We start from the raw sequence: 23,634 nt of genomic DNA, 5'->3' as shown, positions 1-23,634 counted from the left end.
AGATCTGGGAGATACAATTTCAAAATAAGGAGTCTCCCATTTCAGATGGAGATGAGGAACTTATCTTCATGCCTTATTCATCTCTAGAGTTCTGTTCCACAGAGAGCAATTAAGATTGAGTCATTGAATATATTGAATACATAGTAAGACATTTTTTTTTGATCAACCAGAGAGGTGAGGGTTAGAGGAGATAGAGAGGGTTGTGAATCAAGACCATATCGAATCAGGTATGAAGCAGAAACAAAGTGCTGGAGAAACCCAGGCCTGGTGGCATCTGTGGAGAGAGAAACAGAAAATGCTTTGAATTCAGTAACGCTTTATCAGAACTTTGTCACTGTACTTGAAATGTTAACTCTGTTTTTTGGCCTCCACAGATGCTGCCAGATCTACCGAGTTTCTCTATTTTTGTTTCAAACCACCATCATCCACAGTTATTTGTTTTATATTCAGATCAGGTATGACCTGATTGAATGGTAAAGCAGGTTTGAAGGGCCACATAGCCCATTGTGTTACTCATCTTTTGGTTGAAGTGAATGTGAACATGCCAGTCTCTGTGAATTGTTCGCATGTATACTGAATACAAATTGTCATCACTGCTTATCCATCTGTAACTATTGTGGAAAGTCACTTTGAAGTGTATTGAAAACACAACAGATGTCACAAAGTTATTCTGTGTTACTGTACTAAGAACAAGCAGGACTTTTGCATCTGAGCCAGATGCTCTTTCAGACCAAAGCTCTGTGGTAAACACCATCCAGATTCCTCTTTCATTGAGAAGTTGGAATGGATTGCAAGGCTCAAATGTTCATACTGTGGAAAATCCTTTCTTCAAAGTACAGAAGGACTCTGTTACGCAGTGCAGGAGAGAATTATGTGGAACTTTCTAAATAGGCAGGAGTGGAACAGCTAAATCTATACACACACTTGACTGAAACCAGCAAAAATGTAGGTTGAAAGGGGGCAGACAATTCTCTGTGACCTCCCTCACTTCACCATGATTCATGCCACAAATATTCTGGCTAACCTGGAAGTCCTTCTAATTTTAATAGGAGAAATCAAAATAGGATCAAAATATGGTTTCTAGAGGTCAGTCATTCTTCATCATAACTGAGACATAATGCCTTGTTCCATGCCAGGTGTGAAGCACAGGATTCAAAGCTGACACTGTCAGTGCAATGATTAGAATGGTGCTGGAAAGCAGGTCAGGCAGTATCCAAGGAGCAGGAAAATCGACGTTTCAGGCAAAAGCTCTTCGTCAGGAATGAAGAAGGGCTTTTGCCCAAAACGTTGATTTTCCTGCTCCTCAGATGCTGCCTGACCTGCTGTGCTTTTCCAGCACTGTTCTGATCTCCACCATCTGCAGTCCTCACTTTCACCTACTCTCAGTGCAAAATTGAGGGAGTGCTGACTGTCAGAGATGCCACCTTTCAGCTGCAATATTAAATAATAGTTGTCAAGCCTCTCAGAATTGAGGATCTGAAAAATAATCCCATGGCAAAGAAGAGCAGTGGAACTCTCCCTGATGTGATGGCCAATATTTATCTCTCACCTAACATTAAAAAAGAAAAACAGATTATCTAGGTTTAACACACTGCTATTTGTTGGAGCTTACAGTATGCAAATTAACTCTCCCTTTTCCAACTTCACTGCATTGACCACACTTCAAAAGATCATTACTGATTGTCGATCATGTAGTTGTGAAAGGTGTTGTCTAAATGCGAGTTTTTCTTTTTATTTTAGGCTTTCAGTTTGTCATGCTGATTTAGTAAAATTACTCCTAAAGCAGGATTGTATCTTTAATAGTACATGAAGTTATCTTATCAAGATACATCCCAGAAGCCTCCAGTTCCATTGGAGGTGCATACAGTCTGAACCATCCCACCTGTCCATTAAAGCAGATACTCTCATCTCACACCCTACATAATGCCCTCAAGCAGGCACCGAATACCTCTGCTTGAAGGTCCCAGTCAAAAAGCTGCCTGCACCCTTACAGCTTCTGGAAGGCTGGGTTAATTAGACCAGGCCTGAGAGAGTTAATTGGACCTTAATTTGCTACTTAAAGGTCTCAATTATTGCATAAGTCAAGCATGGGCTCTCCTACCAAGGATTGAATTCTGTTGGTGGGGTGGGGTGGGGTGGGGGGAGGTAGTGGGGATCTAGTACATTTTCTCCTCTTATTAAATACCCTTCCTACATTTTTCCTTACCTCCTTCAGAACCAGAAGATTCAACCCAGAGTAGAGACAGTTGATAAGGTCAGAGTGCACCAACAGTGGTGACCTATTACCTTACTGGAGGGATAATGGAGACTCCAGTGACTCTACGGCTGCCCAGTGCTGACTTGAAATCAGAGAACCTTATGCCAATGTGTAACACATTGTATTCTTTGGGGAATCAGTTCAAAGTTTTCTTGCATATGCTGTAAAACCTATTATATTATGGCAGATTCCAGACCATCCAGGCCTGTATCTTTAAGACAGTTGCACAACATGAGTACCAGTGTAACATGTCCCTACTTTGCATTCATTCACTCTGTCAGTGTAATGGAGTTTGTTATGTGTGTGTGATGTATAGTAACATCAGTATGCGCAGAGTTCACACTATAGGTTAGATTAGATTACCTACAGTGTGGAAACAGACTCTTCGGACTAACAAGTCCACATCGACCCTCCGACGGGTAACCCACACCCATTTCCCTCTGACTAATGCACCCAACACTATGGGCAATTTAGCATGGCCAATTCATCTAACCTGCACGTTTTTGGATTGTGGGAGGAAACCGGAGCACCCGGAGGAAACCTACACAGACACGGGGAGAATGTCTGTGTGGAGTTTGCACAGTCACCTGAGGCTGGAATCAAACCTGGGACCCTGGTGTTGTGAGGCAGCAGTGCTAACCACTGAGCCACTGTGCCACTCACTGAATCACCATGGTAGTCTTGAAAGTAGTGTTACAAATAAACTTCAAGGTATCTGCCTCAATAGAATTGGAATAACTGTGCTGTATGTGAGCTAATACATATATAGAAAACCACTAATGACACAAAAACCATCAGATGAAGCAAAGTAAAGTACCAGAAAAAATATTAATAGATGAATCAGGCTGTCAAACTAAAATGTGTCTCTAGCTATAGTTTGATGAAAATGGCCAGAATCTCACTAAAAATTGAAATTTGATTTTCTAGTTCTGGTTTCCTTCCAGTGCTAGAGATGTTCCATGAGTTGCGAGTCTCACTGGCTGATTTCAGGATGGACCTCTTACAGATGAAGAATAACAGTAAGTGTCAATATTCCAATGTTCTCCATTATTGGGTTGCTAGCCAATTAAATTCCCTCCCTATCTAAGGCTGGATGAGAGTTTGTTAACTTCTGAGTTTCATTTAAATTCTGTCACAGGAGCTGTCACAGCCTAGAGAGTGCTCAGCAACAGCAGCAAAGTGTAGGATCAGCCACTGAGCTGTGTCAAGGCCTACATTTTCTAGTCAGTGTTAGAAAGCATGCTTCTCAAACTGACTGTGATTTAATCCACCAATTTAACATTTTACATAGGAGCCTTTCTATTTCTGATGCCAGCTTCAGTACGGATGCAGGGACAAAGTTGGGAGGTAAATTGTTGAGGTAATTCTAGTGCAGAGACACCATCTTTTCTGTCATCAAATGAACACGCACCCCTTAAGGTTTTCTTTCAGTTTAATGGATTGCATTGTTTTAAATGGTGCCACCAATTCTTCCTGTTAGTGCTAATATGTACCTCCACCTGAGTGAACACTGCAGCAGTGTTCACTCTCCCAACATTGTTCACATCCCCTCCCTCACCACCTTTCCCAACACTGACAGTATCTATACTCCTCCATCATACCCAACAGAGCTAACCCCCTCCCTCAAAATCCCCCCTCAAGAGTGTTCTGTCTCCCTCCCTCCCTCCCTCCCTCACCTCTGATAGTGTTCTCTCCCCCTCTCTCACCCTCCCGGTTGTGTTCACCTCCCCTCCCTCACTGTCAGGGGTTAAGGGAGGGGCAGTAAACACTGTTGCAGCATGAACCTAGGTGAACATTGATGGGGAGTGGGGACAGAGGGATTGAAGATTGTTGGGATTTGAGGGAGAGGCACTGAACACTGTCACAGGGTGACGAAGTGGGAGAGAACACTAGGGGAGCAAAAACTTGGGATTTAAGGAAGAGGCACTGAATGCTGTCAGGGGTCGGGAAGATGTGAACACTATTGGGCTGAAGTAAAGTGAGTGAAACTTGGAGATGAGGGTGGGAGAGAGAACACGGTTAGGAGTTGAGGGAGGGGGAGCGAACACTGTCAGGGTGTTGAGGGAACAGGGTGAACACTTGGCGATTGAGGGAGAAGAAATGAACGCTGTCTCAGGTTTGGGGAGGGTGTGTGAAAACTGTCAGGTGGTGAGGGAGGAGAAGTGAACCCTGTCAGGGATGAGGGAGGGAGATATAATAATGTTCGATGGTGTGGGAGGGGAAGTGACCACCTCAGGGTTTGAGAGAACAGGAAGACACTGTAAGGGCGTGAGGGAGGGGAAGTAAACACTGTCAGGTGGTGAGGGAACAGAGTGAACACTGTTGGGTGAGGGAGAGAGAGAGACAGTGCTGTTCTTGGGTGTGGGAAGGGGGAGTGAACACTGTTGGGGGGAGTGCAGGGGGAGTGAACACTGTCGGGGATAGAATGCAGGGGTAGTGAACAATGTTGGGGGGAGTGCAGGGGGAGTGAACACTGTCGGGGAGAGTACAGGGGTAGTGAACAATGTTGGGGGGAGTGCAGGGGGAGTGAACACTGTCAGGGAGAGTGCAGGGGGAGTGAACACTGTTGGGGGAAGTGCAGGGGGAGTGATCACTGTCCGGGGAGTGATCACTGTCCGGGGAGTGCAGGGGGAGTGATCACTGTCCGGGGAGTGATCACTGTCCGGGGAGTGCAGGGGGAGTGATCACTGTCGGGGGGAGTGCAGGGGAAATGAACACTGTCGGGGGGAGTGCAGGGGGAGTGATCACTGGTCGGGGGGAGTGAACACTGTTGGAAGGAGTCCAGGGGGAGTGATCACTGTCCAGGGAGTGCAGGGGGAGTGAACACTTATCCGGGGAGTGCAGGGGGAGTAATCACTGTCAGGGTTGGAGGATATAGGGTGAACACAGGCAGGGTAAGGGAGGGGCAGTGAACGCTGTCGGGGGAGTGCAGGAGAAGCGATCACTGTCCAGGGAGAGCAGGGGGAGTGAACACTGTTGGGGGGTGTGCAAGGGGAGTGAATACTGTCGGGAGTGCAGGGGGAGTAAACACAGTTGGGGGGGAGAGCAGGGGGATGAACCGCAGTCGGGGTTGGAGGGTATAGGGCGAACATGGGAAGGGTGAGGGAGGGGGAGTGAACGCTGTTGGGGGGAGCACTGGGGGAGTGAACGCTGTCAGGGGAAGTGCAGGGGGAGTGAACACTGTCGGGGGAAGTGCAGTGGGAGTGAACTTTGTCGGGGGGAGTGCAGGGGGAGTCAACACTGTCAGGGGGAGGGGAGGGGGAGTGAATACTGTCGGGGGGAGTGAACACTTGGGAGGAGTGCAGGGAGAGTGAACACTGTCAGGGGGAGGGCAAGGAGCGTGAGCACTGTCGGGGGCAGTGAAGACTGTCGGGGGCGTGCAGGAGGAGTGAACACTGTCGGTGAAGTGCAGGGGGAGTGAACAATGTCGGGGAAGTGCAGAGGTTGTGAACACTGTCTGGGGAGTGAACACTGTCGGGCGGAGGGCAGGAAGAGTGAACACTGTCAGGGGGAGGGCAGGGAGCGTGAGCACTGTCGGGGGCAGTGAAGACTGTCGGGGGGAGTGCAGGGGGAGTCAACACTGTCGGGGGGAGGGGAGGTGGAGTGAATACTATCGGGGGGATTGCAGGGGGAGTCAACACTGTCGGGGGGAGGGGAGGTGGAGTGAATACTATCGGGGGGATTGCAGGGGGAGTCAACACTGTCGGGGGGAACGCAGTGGGAGTAGACACTGTTGGGGAGAGTTCATGGGGAGTGAACACTGTCAGGGGGAATGAACACTGTTGGGGGGAGGGCAGGGAGAGTGAGCACTGTCAGGGACAGTGAAGACTGTTGGGGGCGTGCAGGGGGGAGTGAACACTGTTCAGGGATTGCAGGGGGAGTGAACATAGTCCAGGGAGTGCAGTGGGAGTCAACGCTGTCAGGGGGGAGGGGAGGGGGAGTGAATACTGTCGGGGACAATGCAGGGGGAGTGAACACTGTCGGGGAGAGTGAACACTGTCGGGGGGAGTGCAGGGAGAGTGAACACTGTCGGGGGGAGTGCAGGGAGAGTGAACACTGTTGAGGGGTGTGCAGGGGGAGTGAACACTGTCGGGAGAGTGAACACTGTCGGGGAGAGTGCAGGGAGAGTGAACACTGTTGGGTGTGCAGGGGGAGTGAACACTGTCGGGGGGAGTGCAGGGGGAGTGAACACTGTTGGGGGGTGTGCAGGGGGAGTGAACACTGTCAGGGGGAGTGCAGGGGGAGTGAACACTGTCGGGGGGGGGACACTGTCGGGGAGTGCAGGGAGAGTGAATACTGTCGGGGGGAGTGCAGGGGGAGTGAATACTGTCGGGGGGAGTGCAGGGGGAGTGAATACTGTCGGGGGGGAGTGCAGGGGGAGTGAACACTGTCGGGGGGAGTGAAGGGGGAGTGAACACTGTCGGGGGGGAGTGCAGGGGGAGTGAACACTGTCGGGGGGAGTGAAGGGGGAGTGAACACTGTCGGGGGGAGTGAAGGGGGAGTGAACACTGTCAGGGGGAGGGCAGGGAGCGTGAACACTGTCGGGGGGAGTGAAGGGGGAGTGAACACTGTCGGGGGGGAGTGCAGGGGGAGTGAACACTGTCGGGGGGAGTGAAGGGGGAGTGAACACTGTCGGGGGGAGTGAAGGGGGAGTGAACACTGTCAGGGGGAGGGCAGGGAGCGTGAGCACTGTCGGGGGCAGTGAAGACTGTCGGGGGTGTGCAGGAGGAGTGAACACTTGGGGAGAGTGCAGGGGGAGTGAACACTCTCGGGGGGAGTGCAGGGAGAGTGAACACTGTCGGGGGGAAGGGAGGTGGCGTGAATACTATCGGGGGGATTGCAGGGGGAGTGAACACTGTTGGGAGGAGTGCAGGGGGAGTGAACACTGTTGGGAGGAGTGCAGGGGGAGTCAACACTGTCGGGGGGAACGCAGTGGGAGTAGACACTGTTAGGGAGAGTTCATGGGGGGTGAACACTGTCGGGGGGAGTGCAAGGGGAGTGAACACTGTCAGGGGGAATGAACACTGTTGGGGGGAGGGCAGGCTGCGTGAGCACTGTTGGGGACAGTGAAGACTGTTGGGGGCGTGCAGGGGGGAGTGAACACTGTTCGGGGATTGCAGGGGGAGTGAACACTGTCCAGGGAGTGCAGTGGGAGTCAACACTGTCAGGGGGGAGGGGAGGGGGAGTGAATACTGTCGGGGACAATGCAGGGGGAGTGAACACTGTCCAGGGAGTGCAGGGGGAGTGAACACTGTCCGGGGAGTGCAGGGGGAGTGAACACTGTCAGGGGGAGTGAACACTGTCGGGGAGTGCAGGGAGAGTGAACACTGTTGGGGGCAGTGCAGGGGGAGTGAACCCTGTCGGGGGCAGTGCAGGGGGAGTGAACACTGTCAGGGGAGCGCATTGAACTGGACACTGTTGGGGGGAGTGCTGGAGGAGTGAACACTGTCCGGGGAGTGCAGGGGGAGTCAACACTGTTGGGGGGAGGGGAGGGGGAGTGAATACTGTCGGGGGGAGTGAACACTGTTGGGAGGAGTGCAGGGGGTGTGAACACTGTCAGGGGGAGGGCAGGGAGCATGAGCACTGTCGGGGGCAGTGAAGACTGTCGGGGGGGGGTGCAGGAGGAGTGAACACTGTCGGGGAAGTGCAGGGGGAGTGAACACTGTCGGGGGAGTGCAGGGGGTGTGTACACTGTCCGGGGAGTGCAGGGGGAGTGAACACTGTCGGGGGGAGTGCTGGGGGAGTGAACACTATCAGGGGGAGGGCAGGGAGCGTGAGCACTGTCGGGGGCAGTGAAGACTGTCGGGGGTGTGCAGGAGGAGTGAACACTGTCGGTGAGAGTGCAGGGGGAGTGAACACTCTCGGGGTGTGCAGGGGAGTGAACACTGTCGGGGAAGTGCAGGGGAAGTGAACACTGTCGGGGAGAGTGCAGGAGGAGTGAACACTGTCCGGGGAGTGCAGGGGGAGTGAACACTGTCGGGGAAGTGCAGGGGGAGTGAACACTGTCGGGGAGAGTGCAGGGGGAGTGAACACTCAGAGGAATGCGGGGGAGTGGACACTGTCAGGAAAGTGCAGGGGGGGTGAACACTGTCGGGGGGAGTGCAAGGGGAGTGAACACTCGGGGGAGTGTAGGGGAAGTGAACACTGTCGGGGGGAGTGCAGTGGGAGTGAACACTGTCAAATGTTGAGTGCAGGGCGTGTGAACAATGTCATGTGTTGAGTGCAGTGGTAGTGAATACTGTCAAGTGTTGAGTGCAGGGGTAGTGAAGACTTTCAGGGGGTGTTTGCAGGGTTAGTGAATGCCCATAATTCTGATAGTGTTTGCTCCACTCCCTCACACCCCAATACTGCACTACCCCTCTCTTACCTCCAATTGTATCTATTCTCCCCCCCAACCCCAACAAAATTTACTAGCTTTCCAATACTTTCACTTTCCCTCCCTCGCTCCCTCATTCTCTTTCCTCAGACCCCAACAGTGTTTGTTTCCCACTCCCATTACTCAGCAACTCGGCTTCACTTGGTAGAATTTTTCACAGTCTCATGAGACATGAGAGACACAATTCCTCCTCAGATTTGTTTGAAAGGGGTGACCTCTTATTCACTCTTATTCAATACTGTGTCCTTTGGTTCAGGATTCCTCCATCAGGGGGATCATGCTCTCAGATCTACCCTGTTTAGCCTCCTCATTTCTGGAGACTGAGGGAAAATTGGCCCATCCTGTTGCACTGATGTTTGTTTGATAACCCCTTCGTCCCAGAAATCAGCTGATTGATAGCCAGTCACTCGATCTCTCTCTCATCCTTGCTCCTACTAATTTGTGGCTCCTGGTTCTTCAAGGAGTGTAGCTTTGCACATTGGGAACCCCATGAGTCTGCTAACAGTTTGATGCTGGAATGAGATCTACAACTTTCAGCCACATACTTCCTGGATATGGAGAGAAAAATCACAGACCCAATCTCAAGATAGAGCTTTCAGAGATCAGCTGGGATGATTTAGGCTGTGCTGAAGGAGGGCATTGTGGAGGACTCGAGCAGTGAGGCAATATGGGCAGAGCTCAGAAATAGGAAGGGTGTGGTAATAATGTTTGGGCTGTACTACAGGCCTCCCAACTGCGAGCGTGAGGTAGGGGTACAAATATGTAAACAGATTATGGAAAGATGTAGGAGCAACAGGGTGGTGGTGATAGAGGATTTTAATTTTCCCAACATTGACTGGGATTCACTTAGTGTTAGAGGTCTAGATGGAGCAGAATTTGTAAGGAGCATCCAGGAGGGTTTTCCAGAGCAGTATGTAAGTAGTCCAACCTGGGAAGGGGCCATATTGGACGTGGTGTTGGGGAATGTTTCAGTAGGGGATTATTTTGGGGATAGTAACCACAATTCTGTAAGTTTTAGAATACTCATGGCAAAGGCAAGAGTGGTCCTAAAGGAAGAGTACTAAACTGGGGGAAGGCCAACTCTAGCAAGGTTCGGCAGGAACTGGGGAATGTGGATTGGGGAGCAGCTGTTTGAAGGGAAATCCATATTTGATATGTGGGAGGCTTTTAAAGAGAGGTTGATTAGAGTGTAGGAGAGACATGTTCCTATGAAAATGAGGGATAGAAATGACAAGATTAGGGAAGCATGAATGACAGGTGAAATTGTGAGACTAGCTAAAAGGAAAAAGGAAGCAAACATAAGGTTGAGGCAATTGAAGATAAATGAAACTTTGGAAGAATATTGGGAAAGTAGGACCAATCTGAAATGATGAATTAAGAGGCTAAAAGGAGTCATGAAATATCTTTAACAAACAGGGTTAAGTAAAATCCCAAAGCCTTTTATTCATATCTAAGGAGCTAGAGTGTAACTAGAGAAAAGGTTGGTCCACTCAAGCACAAAGGAGGAAAGATATGCGTGGAGTCAGAGAAAGTGGGTGAGGTTCTCAATGAGTACTTTGCATCAGTATTCAGCTAACAGATGTTGAGGTTCGAGATAGATGTTTGATTACTCTAGGTCAAGCTGGCATAAGGAGGGAGGAAATGTTGGGCATTCTAAAAAGCAGTAAGGTGGACAGGTCCCCAGATCCGGATGGAATCTATCCCAGGTTATTGAGAGAAGCGAGGGAAGCGTGGGTGGCACGGTGGCACAGTGGTTAGCACTGCTGCCTCACAGCGCCAGAGACCCGGGTTCATTTCCCGCCTCAGGCGACTGACTGTGTGGAGTTTGCACGTTCTCCCCGTGTCTGCGTGGGTTTCCTCCGGGTGCTCCGGTTTCCTCCCACAGTCCAAAGATGTGCAGGTCAGGTGAATTGGCCACCCGTAGTGTAGGTAAGGGGTAGATGTAAGGGTATGGGTGGGTTGCGCTTCGGCGGGGCGGTGTGGACTTGTTGGGCCGAAGGGCCTGTTTCCACACTGTAAGTAATCTAATCTAATCTAATCTAAGAAATACCTGGGCCCTTAACAGATATCTTTGGAGCATCCCTGAACAGTGGTGAGATTCCTGAGGACTGGAGAATTTCTAATGTTGTCCCCTTGTTTAAGAAGGGTAGCAGGGATAATTATAGACCGTGAGTGGTTGGAAAGCTGCTGGAGAAGACACTGGGGGATAGGATCTATTCCTATTTGGAGGAAAATTGGCTTATCAATGATAGGTAACGTGGTTTTGTACAGGGAAGGTCATGTCTTACCAACTTAGTAGAATTCTTTGTGGAAATGACAAAGTTGATTGATGAGCAAAGGGCTGTAGATGTCATAAACATGGATTTCAGTAAGGTGTTTGTTAAGGTTCCCCATGGTAGGCCGATGGAGACTGAAGTCTCATGGGGTCCAGGTTAAACTAGCTAGATGGATAAAGAATTGGCTGGGCAACTAGAGACAGAGTAGTCGTGGAAGGGAATTTCTCAAAATGGAGAACCAGTCATGTTCCACAGGATTCCATGCTGCTACCACTGTTGTTTGTGATATACAAAGGAAGGTATAAGTAGTCTGATAAGCAAGCTTGTAGATGACACGAAGATTGGTGGAGAGCAGATAATGAAAGGGACTGTCAGAGAATATGGCAGAATATAGATTATAGAGGTGGGCAGAGAAACGACAGATGGATTTCAATCTGGGCAAATGCGAGGTGATGCATTTTGGAAGGTCCAAGTCAAGAGTGAGCTATATGGTAAATGGAAAAGCCCTGGGGAAAATTGATGTGCAGAGAAATCTGGGTGTTCAGGTCCATTGTACCCTGAAGGTGGCAATGCAGGTCAGTAGAGTGGTCAAGAAGGCATACGGCATGCTTTCCTTCATTGGACAGGGTATTGAGCACAAGAGTTGGCAGGTCATGTTACAGTTGTACAAGACTTTGGTTCGGTCACATTTGGAATTCTGCGTACAGTTCTGGTCCACATTATCAAAAGGATGTGGATGCTTTGGAAAGCGTGCAGAGGAGGTTCACCAGGATGTTGCCAAGTATGGAGGGTGCTAGCTATGAAGAGAGGTTGAGTAGATTAGGATTATTTTCATTAGATGATGGAGGTTGAGGGGTACCTCATTGAGGTCTACAACATCATGAGAGGTATCAACATGATGGATAGCAAGAAGCCTTTTCCCAGAATGGGAGACTCAATTACTAGGGGTCACAACCTCAAGGTAAGAGGGGAAACATTTAAGGGAGATTAGATTACTTACAGTGTGGAAACAGACTCTTCGGCCCAACAAGTCCACACCGCCCCTCCGAAGAGCAACCCACCTAGACCATTCCCCTACATTTACCCCTTCACCTAACACTACGGGCAATTTAGCATGGCCAATTCGCCTGACCTGCACATCTTTGGACTGTGGGAGGAAACCGGAGCACCCGGAGGAAACCCACATAGACACGGGGCGAATGTGCAAACTCCACACAGGCAGTTGCCTGAGGTGGGAACTGAACCCGGGTCTCTGGCGCTATGAGGCAGCAGTGCTAACCACTGTGCCACCATGCCACCCCCAACATGCCAAACTCCACACAGACAGTCGTCAAAGGGTGGAATCGAACCTAGGCTCCTGGTGTTGTGAAGCAGCATAGGTAGTAGAAAAGGCCGATTGCATGCTTGCTTTCATTGGAAGTGGCATTGAGTATAAGGATAGACAAGTTATGCTGCAATTTTATAGAACTTCAGTTAGGTCACACTTGTATTGCATACAGTTCTGGTCACCACACTACCAGAAGAATGTCGAGAGTAGGGTGCTGGAAACATAGAGCAGGTCAGGCAGCATCCGAGGAGCAGGAGAATGGACATTTCGGGAGTAAGCCCTTCAACAGGATGAAGGGCCAATGTCCGAAATGTCAATTCTACTGCTTCTTGGATGCTGCCTGCCAGTCTGAACTCTGATCTCCAGCAACTGCAGTCCTCCAACCAGAAGAATGTGGATGCATTGGAGATGGCACAGAAAAGGTTTACAGGTCATTCTGCTATAACACACATTTTGTCAGCACAAATTGGCTATAACACAATTGAGAACAGTGTTTGGATAATGAAAACTTTCTACTGAACAGGTATAGCAATTTTCTATTTGCGGTTTTCCATAGCATGTTTTTTTTTGTAGCATGAGATTGCAGAGGAACACAACTGTAACGTTATATCAGGATGTTGCCTGGTATGGAGGATTTTAGGTACAAAGAAAGCTTGGATAGACTGGGTTTGTTTTCACAGGAATGCAGGAGGTTGAGGAGCAACTTGATAGAGGTTTATAAGATTGTGAATGGCATACATAAAGTATAAAATATAAAGCTTTTTCCCCAGGTGGAGGGATCAGTTATGAGGGGACACAGGTTCAAGGTGAAAGAAAAGAAGTGTAAAAGAAATGTGTGAGGCACTTTTTTCACACAAAGGGTGGTGAGTGCCTAGATTGCGCTGCCAGAGAAGCAAACACAATAGCAGTATTCAAGAAGCAACTGGATGAATACATGAATAGAAAGGAAATAGAGGGATCCTGTAAATGAAGGGAGTTTCAATATGGAAGGACAAAATGTGTTGGCGTGGGCTTGGAGGGTTGAAAGGCCTGTTCCAGTGCTGTAATGTTCTTTGTTCTTCTTCCATGTTCTTAAGTGTGTTCAGGAAAACTTTCTCAAGCAATATGTATATGGTCCTACGAGAGAAGGGCAAAACTCGACCTCCTCTTGGCAAATAAAGCAGGACAAGTGGCTGAGGTGTTAGTGGGCTATCACTTTCAGACCAGTGACCATAATTTTATTCATTTTGAAACAGTTATAGAAAAGGATAGGTCTGGTCCTCAAGTTAAAGTTCTACAATGGGACAAGGCCAATTCTTAGGGCATTGGACAGAAACTTTCAAGAGTTGATTGGAGGAGGCTGGTCGCAAGGCCAGTATGTACCTGTTAGTGAGAATAGTAAAGCTGGTAAGGTGCGGAACACTGGATGACTAGAAATATTGAGGCTCTGGTCAAGACGAAGAAAGAGGCACATGTTAGGTATAGGCAGATGGAATCAAGTGAATCTGATAAGGAGTCCAGGGGGTGCAGGATTACACTGAAGATGGAAATCAGGAGGGCAAAAGAGGACATGAGAGCTTTGACAAATAAGGTTAATGAGAATCCAAAGAGATTCTACAAGTATATTCAGGGCAAAAGAGTAACAAGGGAGAGAATAGATCCCCTTAAAGATTAGATTCCCAATAGTGCGGAAACAATTTGGCCGAACAAGTCCAGGCCGACCCCCCTGAAGATTAACCCAGCCAGACCCATCTCCCTCTGACTAATATATCGAGCACAATGGGCAATTTAGAATGGCCAATTCACCTAACCTGCACACCTTTGGATTGTGGGTGCAAACCAGAGCACTCAGAGGAAACCCACACATACACGGGGAGAATGTGCAAACTCCACACAGACAGTCGTCCGAGGCTGGAATCAAACCCAGATCCATGACACTGTGAGGTAGTAGTGCTAATCACAGACCCACTGTGCTGTGGGTGGCACAGTGGCTCTGCGGGCAGCGTATATGCTCAGTGGTTATTACTGCTGCCTCATAGCACCAGGAACCTGGGTTCAATTCCAACCTCGGGCGACTGTCTGTGGAGTTTGCACATTTTCCCCGTGTCTGTGTGGGTTTCCTCCCACAATCCAAAGATATTCAGGTCAGGTGAATTGGCCATGCTAAATTATCCATAGTGTTAGGTGCATTAGTCAGGGATGAATGTAGGGGAACAGGTCTGGATGGATTACTCTTCAGAGGGTCAGTGTGGACTTGTTTGACTGAATGGCCAAACTGTAGGGAATCTAAGCTGAAATTGTGCTGATGGAAAAGCGCAGCAGATCAGGCAGCATCTTCAGGAATCCTGAAGAAGGGCTTATGCCCGAAACGTCGATTCTCCTGTTCCTTGGATGCTGCCTGACCTGCTGCGCTTTTCCAGCAACACATTTTCAGCTCTGATCTCCAGCATCTGCAGTCCTCACTTTCTCCTCGGGAATCTAATCTAATCCAATCTAAGGTCAATGAGATTGTCCATGTAAAGAGCCACAGGAGATCAGTAAGATTCTAAATATTTCTTGAAAGACATGGAAGCTAGGGAACTGGGGAAATAAATGATGATGGTCTTGACAATTTCAAGTGGACATTACAGAAGAGGAGGTGCTGAAGGTTTTAAATGCATAAAGTTAGATAAATCTCTGGGACCTGATCAAGTGTATTCCAGTAATTGTGTGAAGCTAGGAAAGAAATTGTGTCGCCTGTAGCAGAGTTACTTGTACCATCAATAGCCATGGGTGATGTGCTGGAAGACTGTAGGTTTGCTAATGTTTTGACATTATTTAGGCTGCAAGGAAAAGCTGGGGAACTGCAGACTGGTGGTGGGCAAGTTTAGATTAGATTAGATTACTTACAGTGTGGAAACAGGCCCTTCGGCCCAACAAGTCCACACCTCCCCGCCGAAGCGTAACCCACCCATACCCCTACATCTACATCTACCCCTTACCTAACACTACAGGCAATTTAGCATGGCCAATTCACCTGACCTACACATCTTTGGACCCTACACATCTTTGGACTGTGGGAGGAAACCGGAGAAAACCCACGCAGACACGGGGAGAACGTGCAAACTCCACACAGTCAGTCGCCTGAGGCGGGAATTGAACCCGGGTCTCCAGCGCTGTGAGGCAGCAGTGCTAACCACTGTGCCACCGTGCCGCCCAAGTTGTTGCAGGGGATTCTGAGAGACAGGATCTAAATGTATTTGGAAAGGCAAGGAAGGATTGGAGATAGCCAGCATGGGAATTTGTGTATTACAAACTCCATTGTGATTTTTTGAAGGCGTGATCCAAGAAGGTAGATGAAGGCAGAGAGGTATATGTTGTTTTCATGCACTTTAGCAAGTCCTTTCTCAAGGTTCTACATGGTAGACTGGTTAGAAAGGTTAGATCACATGGCATCCAGGGAGAGCTAGCCATTTGGATACAAAATGGGGCTGGTAGTAGAAGATAGAGGATGTGGTAGACAGTTGTTGTTCAGACTGGGGCCTCTGAACAGCGGTGTGCTGCAAGAATTAATGCTGGGTCCACTGTTGTTCGTCATTTATATAAACAACTTAGATGAGAATATATGGTTAGTAATTTTGTGGATGATACCAAAATTGGTTGTATAATGGACAGTGAAGAAGGTTATCTAAGGTTACAAATGGATCTTGATCAACTGAGCCAGAGGGCCGAGGAATGGCAGATGGTGCAGAGGTGTTGCAGTTTGATAAGGCAAACTAGGGCAAGACTTACTCAGTTACTCAGTAGATTTAATTATGCTGTTCCAAATATACACAACAGTCCAGTAAGCAAACTATCTTTAAAAGCCAGTTTAATTGAAACACATGCTTACAGGTTGAAGTTGAAGGGCAGAGAGAGTTTCCACACAGCTCCCTGTTGAACTTCTCACCAGCTCAAGAGTGAAATGAAGCTCAGAGCTGACCATTCCCCTTTCATTATACAGGTCACTTCTAAAACATTACCACTTTGGCCTGAAGTCTCATCTGTTTACATAGAAACAAAAGACCTCTCAAAATTCTTTTCATCTCTATACCAAACCAGACTGATTGGTGCCCAGCCTGGTTTATTACCCTTCTGAAAAAATCAAGGACAGCCTCTCCTTGAGCCAAGGAACAGCTTTTAGGAAAGAAAGGACTAGTTTTGTGACACATAATAACCTTGATATATCTGTTCCAGCCCAGGGAGTTATCTGTCTTGATGCTTCCCAGAATTTCCAGCACATCAACTTCCTTAATATCTATTAGTTCAAGCCTATTAACCTGGTCCACAGTGTTCTCACTTTCAACAATGTCCCTCTCTCTAGTGAATACTGAAGCAAAAAACCCATTTAGGGCCTCCCCTACCTCTTCAGACTCCAGGTACAAGTTCCCTCCACTATCCCTCATCAACCCTACCCTCTCTCTGATCATTCTCTTGATTCCTCATGTAAGATACCTTTAGGTTTTCCCTAATCCTTCCTGCCAAGGCTTTTTCATGCCCCATCCTAGCTCTCCTCAGTCCATTTTTGAGTTCTTTCCTAGCTACCCTGTAATCCTCAAAAGCTGTGCCAGATCCTTGCTTCCTTTACCTAAAGTAAGTTTCCTTCTTCCTTTCGACGAGAACCTCCTCCGCTTTTGTCATCCAAGGCTCCTTTACTGTTTCTTACCTATCTCAGTGGGACAAAGTTATCGAACACTCACAACAAGTACTCCTTAAACAGCCTCCACATTTCTGTTGTGCGTTTCCCAGAGAACAATTGTTTCCAATTTATACTCCACAGCTCCTGTCGAACAGCAGTATAATTTTCCCCTCCCCCAATTAAATACCTTCCCACTGTCTATTCCTACCCCTCTCCATGGCTGTGGTAAAGATGAGGCAGTTGTGGTCACTTGTCACCAAAATGGTCTTCCACCGAGTGATCTGACACCTGTCCTGGCTCCTTACCTCATGCCAAATCCAAGTCTCCTAGTTGATTTTAACCTCCCTGCCTCATCAGCCTATCTTTCTATTGAGTCAGTAATCCCTCCTGGGCGCACCTGACAAAATCGACTCTATCTAAACCATCTGCATAAGGAGGTTCCAGTCAATATTGGGGAAGTTGAAGTCACCCAAAACAACAACACTCTGTTACATCTGCACCTTTCCAAGATCTGCTGTTCAATCTGTTCTTCCATCTCTCTGCTGCTATTGGTGGGACTTTAGAAAACACCCAATAAATTGACTGCTTCTTTCCTTTTACTCACTTCCACCCATACTGATTCAGTAGACAAACTCTTCTCAGCAATCTTCTTTTCTGCAGCTGTGATGCACTCTCATTAACCATGCTACTCCCCCTCCTGTTTTAGCTCCCTCCCTGTTCTTTTTAAAAGATCTAAACCCTGGAACATCCAGCAACCATTCCTGCCCCTGTGAAATCCATGTCTCCGTTATGACCACAACATCATAGATCCAAATACTGATCCATATTCTAAGTTCATCATTCTTATTCCTGACACTCCTTGCATTGAAACAAACACACAAATTAACCCATCCCTTTACCCTATCAATTGTGTATTCTTCCTGAAAGACTCTCCATTCTATTTCTGCCTGTTCAACAACCACCCACTCCTCTGATCCTTAGCTCTGGTTCCCATCCCCTGCTAAACTAGTTTAAACCCTCTTGAAGTGCTTTAGCAAATCTCGCTTCCAGGACATTGGTGCCCGTGCAGTTCAAATGCAACCTGTCCTTCATCTACAGGTCACACCTTCCCCAGAAGGTACCTCAATGATCTACGTATCTAACGGCCTCCCTCCTGCACCAGCCCTGCTGCCACGTGTTTAGCTGCACTAGCATGTGGCACCGGTAGCAACACTGAGATTACTACTCTGCTTGTCCTGCTGTTTAGCTTCCAGCCTAAGTCCCTGAAGTCACTTTTTAGATCCTCATCCCTTTTCCTTGCTGTGTCACTGGTGCCAATGTGCATCATAACTTCTGGCTGCTCACCCTCCCCCTTTAGAATCTTGTAGACTCGATCAGAGACATCCTGTACCCTGGCACTTGGGAGGCAGCATACCTTCTGGGAGTCCTGTTCGTGATCACAATCTCCTGTCCATTCCTCTAACTATTGAGTGTCCTACCACTAGCACTTTCCTATTCTTCCCCCCTTCCCTTCTGAGCCACAGAGCTAGGCTCAGTGCCAGAGATCTGACCACTCTGGCTTTCCCCGGTAGGTCATCCCCCAGAACAGTAATTAAATCTGTATACTTACTATTGAGGGGAACAGCCACAGGAGATGCCTGCACTGTCTGCCTGTTCCCTTTTTTTAGATTAGATTACTTACAGTGTGGAAACAGGCCCTTCAGCCCAACAAGTCCACACCGACCCCCCGAAGAGCAACCCACCTAGATCCATTCCCCTACAGTTAACTCTTCACCTAACACTACGGGCAATATAGCATGGCCAATTCACCTAACCTGCATATTTTTGGACTTGGGAGGAAATCGGAGCACCCGAAGAAAACCCACGCAGACACAGGGAGAATGTGCAAACTCCACACACACAGTTGCCCGAGGCTGGAATCAAACCTGGGACCCTGGTGTTGTGAGGCGGCAGTTCTAACCACTGTGCCGCCCACAATTTCCATTTCCTGACTGTAATCCATCTACCTTTTTCCTGTACCTGAGGTGTGACTACCTCCCTGTAACTCCTCTCAATTACCCCTTCAGCCTCCCAAATGATCTGAAGTTCATCCAGCTCCAGTTCCCTAACGCAGTTTCTGAGGAGCTGCAGTTGGATGCACTTTCCGCAGAGGAAGTCAGTGGGGACTTTAGTGGTGACCCTTACCTCCCACATTCTACAGGAGTAGCATGCAGCTGCCCTAACATCCATTCCCACTGTTCTGAATTCCCGAAGAGACTGTTGAAAAAAAACTAGTAACCTTACTGAATCGGAGCACAGAACATTTATTTTTGGTTAGAGGAGGAGTCTATTTGAGTCATGTTTTGGGTAAAGCAATCGGCCAAATACCCCACTTACTCAGCAGTCCTGTGTCCACACCTGCTCAACATGCACACCACCTATTCGCGAGGTAAGTTATTGAAGGGTTAATTTAACTTCCCAGCAGCCCCAATCCTTGCTCTCACCACTCCCGCTGCTACTGCAAAAGTGGAGGCGGCTGATCCCATGAGGTAAGTTTTTAAAGGAGGAACTTGTGGGCCATAGAAAAGAGGAATAACCAAGGTCTTTTCCCTAGGGCAAGGGAGTCCAAAACGAGAGGGCATAAGTTTAAGGTGAGACGGGACCCGAAGAGCAACTACTTCACACAGAGGGTGGTGCATAAATAGAACAAACTGCCAGAGGAAGTGATAGAGGTGGGTACAGTTACAATATTTAAAAGAGATTTAGGCAGGTATGTGAAAGGAAGTGTTTAGAGAGCTACAGGCCAAATGTAGGAAAATGGCACTAGCTCAATTTAGGAAACCTGATTGGCATGGATGAGTTGGGACAAAGGACCTGTTTGCCTGCTGTGTGACTTTTTCAGTCTAAAATAGAAATATGCAGAATGGTCTTAAAACACAAACAAAACAAAGTTTCAGTGTCTTTCCTAATACTATCTATTTCAGAGACTGAAATCCAGAGAAATTGCATCCAACCTCACTTTTTTAGATTCTATTTAACTAATAGATGTTTCAGTAAGATTAGGGAGGGTGGTAAAAAAGGAGGGGGGGTGGCATTGCTAATTAGAAATGGTATAACGGCTGCAGAAAGGAAGTTTGAGGGGGATCTGCCTCTGGAGGTAGTATGGGCTGAAGTCAGAAATAGGAAAGGTGCAGTCACCCTGTTGGGTGTTTATTATAGGCCCCCCAATAGCAGCAGAGATGTGGAGAAACAGATTGGGAAACAGATTTTGGAAAGGTGCAGAAGCCACAGGGTCGTAGTCATGGGCGACTTCAACTTCCCAAATATTGATTGGAAGCTCTTTAGATCAAGTAGATTGGATGGGGCGGTGTTTGTGCAGTGTGTCCAGGAAGCTTTTCTAACGCAGTATGTAGAGTGTCCAACCAGAGGGGAGGCCATATTGAATTTGGTGCTCGGTAATGAACCGGGACAAGTGGTGGGCTTGTTAGTGGGTGAACATTTTGGTGATGGTGACCACAATTCTGTGACTTTCACCTTGGTTATGGAGAGAGATAGGTGCGCACAACAAGGTAGATTTTACAATTGGGGGAAGGGAAATTACGATGCTGTAAGACAGGATTTGAGGAGCATACGTTGGGAGCATAGGCTGTCAGGGAAGGATGTGGTGGAAATGTGGAACTTTTTCAAGGAGCAGATACAACGTGTCCTTGATATGTATGTACCTATCAGGCAGGAAAGAAATGGTCGTGTGAGGGAGCCTTGGTTGACGAGGGAGGTTGAATGTCTAGTAAAGAGGAAGAAGGAGGCTTACATAAGGTTGAGGAAACAGGGTTCAGACAGAGCAGTGGAGGGATACAGGATAGCCAGAAGGGACCTGAAGAAAGGGATTAGGAGAGCTAAGAGAGGGCATGAAAAATCCTTGGCGGATAGGATCAAGGATAACCCCAAGGCATTTTATGCGTATGTGAGAACCCTGAGAATGACGAGAACGAGGGTAGGTCCGATCAAGGACAGTAGTGGGAGACTGTGTATTGAGTCGGAAGAGATAGGAGAGGTCTTGAACAAGTACTTCTCTTCAGTATTTACGAACGAGAGGGACCGTATTGTTGAAGAGGAGAGTGTGAAACGGACTGTTAAGCTAGAAGAGATACCTGTTAGGAAGGAAGATGTGTTGGACATTTTGAACAACTTGAGGATAGACAAGTCCCCCGGGCCTGACGGGATATATCCGAGGATTATGTGGGAAGCAAGAGAGGAAATTGCAGTACCGTTGGCAATGATCTTCTCGTCTTCACTGGCAACGGGGGTGGTACCAGGGGACTGGAGAGTAGCGAATGTTGTGCCCCTGTTCAAAAAAGGGAATAGGGATAACCCCGGGAATTACAGGCCAGTTAGTCTTACTTCTGTGGTAGGCAAAGTAATGGAAAGCGTACTGAGGGATAGGATTTACGAGTATCTGGAAAGACACTGCTTGATTAGGGACAGCCAGCACGGATTTGTGAAGGGTAGGTCTTGCCTTACAAGTCTTATTGAATTCTTCGAGGAGGTGACCAAGCATGTGGATGAGGGTAGAGCAGTGGATGAAGTGTACATGGATTTTAGTAAGGCATTTGATAAGGTTCCCCATGGTAGGCTTATGCGGAAAGTCAGGAGGCATGGGATAGAGGGAAATTTGGCCAATTGGATAGAAAACTGGCTAACCGGTCGAAGGCAGAGAGTGATGGTAGATGGTAAATATTCAGCCTGGAGCCCAGTTACAAGTGGAGTTCCGCAGGGTTCAGTTCTGGGTCCTCTGCTGTTTGTAATTTTTATTAATGACTTAGATGAGGGAGTCGAAGGGTGGGTCAGTAAATTTGCAGATGATACGAAGATAGGTGGAGTTGTGGACAGTGAGGAGGGCTGTTGTCGGCTGCAGAGGGATTTAGATATGATGCAGAGCTGGGCTGAGGAGTGGCAGATGGAGTTCAACCCTGCCAAGTGTGAGGTTGTCCATTTTGGAAGAACAAATAAGAATGTGGAATACAGGGTTAATGGTAGGGTTCTTAGTCAGGTGGAGGAACAGAGGGATCTTGGGGTCTATGTACATAGATCTTTGAAAGTTGCCACTCAGGTGGATAGAGTTTGTAAGAAGGCCTATGGAGTATTATCGTTCATTAGCAGAGGGATTGAATTCAAGAGTCGTGAGGTGATGTTGCAACTGTACAGGACTTTGGTTAGGCCACAGTTGGAGTACTGTGTGCAGTTCTGGTCGCCTCACTTTAGGAAAGATGTGGAAGCTTTGGAGAGGGTGCAGAGAAGATTTACCAGGATGTTGCCTGGAATGGAGAGTAGGTCGTACGAGGATAGGTTGAGAGTTCTCAGCCTTTTCTCGTTGGAACGGCGAAGGATGAGGGGTGACTTGATAGAGGTTTATAAGATGATCAGAGGAATAGATAGAGTAGACAGTCAGAAACTTTTTCCCCGGGTACAACAGAGTGTTACAAGGGGACATAAATTTAAGGTGAAGGGTGGAAGGTATAGGGGAGATGTTAGGGGTGGGTTCTTTACCCAGAGAGTGGTGGGGGCATGGAATGCGCTGCCTGTGGGAGTGGTAGAGTCAGAATCATTGGCGACCTTTAAGCAGCATTTGGATAGCATTTCGAGGTTAGAAGTTCGGCACAACATCGTGGGCCGAAGGGCCTGTTCTGTGCTGTATTGTTCTATGTTCTATGTTCTAATAGGTTTTATTCTGCCGGGGACGATGGAGCCTATTCAGCGCATCTTTTCCAAATCTGCCAAAGTGACTTCTCCACAACTCTGAGAGCCTCAACATTCTTAGCTTTCTCAGTTCAGGGCAGTGGGAACTAAGATTGCTGCATATCGTGCTGGCATAGACTTGATGGGCCAAATAGCCTCTTTATGTGGTTTCATAACTCTACAAGCATATTTTTTCAAATGGCAAGCCGTTGCCTTTATCACCCACTGGACGAGTTGGTGGGGGCACATTCCAGTCAATCATGGCAGACCCACAGTCATTTGATGCTCCAAAGAGCATTGATTGGCTGGAGGCATGGCTCATGCCCCTCATCTGGCAGGACATCCCACCCCCAAGAGCTGGCCTGATTGAGCGACAGCCCTAGTGCCACCAGTAGCAGAGGCCAGGTTTAGGGCTACAAACAGTTCTCAGATTCCAAACCTTAGAATGCAGGACCAGGTAAACACAGGGTACACAAAGGCACTCATGGTGAGTTATGGTTCAGGGAATCTATCCAAAGGAGGTCTGAGGCCTAAGCACAGAAGCGTGCCAAGTACACCCACCCCTGAACTCCTCCTGCCAATCTCAAATTTGAGGTGAGGCAGGAAGCAGCCTTAAATGGACAATTACGTGACCTTGTGCCCTCGCCCATCCCCCATGAACAAGTGGCTAAATCAGGACTGATCAAGACAATCGTGATATGCTTTTACTCTGCCCTTGTTTGTAAACCCTTCAGTTAGTGACCATCAGGTTCGACCTGATGAATCTGTGGTTCTACTTTCATGTTTCTGCTGACCTCAGCTGTCAATTCTAGTTTCACAGATTTTAAGTGAAGTAATCAGCTCCCAGTCTGGGTCGAGGACAGATTCATTCGTTTAAAGAAAAATTGTGAGTTCTAACAGCAGACAATTTGTGTGTTTTCAAAGAGTTCAGTATCCTACAAGCTAACGATTTTTGCATCCCTCAGTTCTTCGTCCCTCCATACAGCTATGTATGGGGTTTCAACTCAGAAATGAACAACATTGCTGATCAGGGATTAATTGATCACA

At 48.0% G+C, this 23,634-nt stretch overlaps 1 protein-coding gene across 1 annotated transcript in view; it reads left to right on the top strand.

The window, feature by feature from the left end:
• The window catches only part of LOC140467903 (uncharacterized), a 154,414-nt gene that overhangs the window by 106,969 nt on the left and 23,811 nt on the right, over positions 1-23,634 (top strand). The window contains exon 13 of the mRNA XM_072563979.1: positions 3,202-3,276. Within this exon, the coding sequence (XP_072420080.1) occupies positions 3,202-3,276 (75 nt within the window). The remainder of the gene's footprint in view (positions 1-3,201; positions 3,277-23,634) is intronic.

Source organism: Chiloscyllium punctatum, chromosome 46 (genome assembly GCF_047496795.1).
Source record: "Chiloscyllium punctatum isolate Juve2018m chromosome 46, sChiPun1.3, whole genome shotgun sequence".
NCBI lineage: Eukaryota > Metazoa > Chordata > Chondrichthyes > Orectolobiformes > Hemiscylliidae > Chiloscyllium > Chiloscyllium punctatum.
This window is presented reverse-complemented; position numbering and strand designations above follow the sequence as displayed.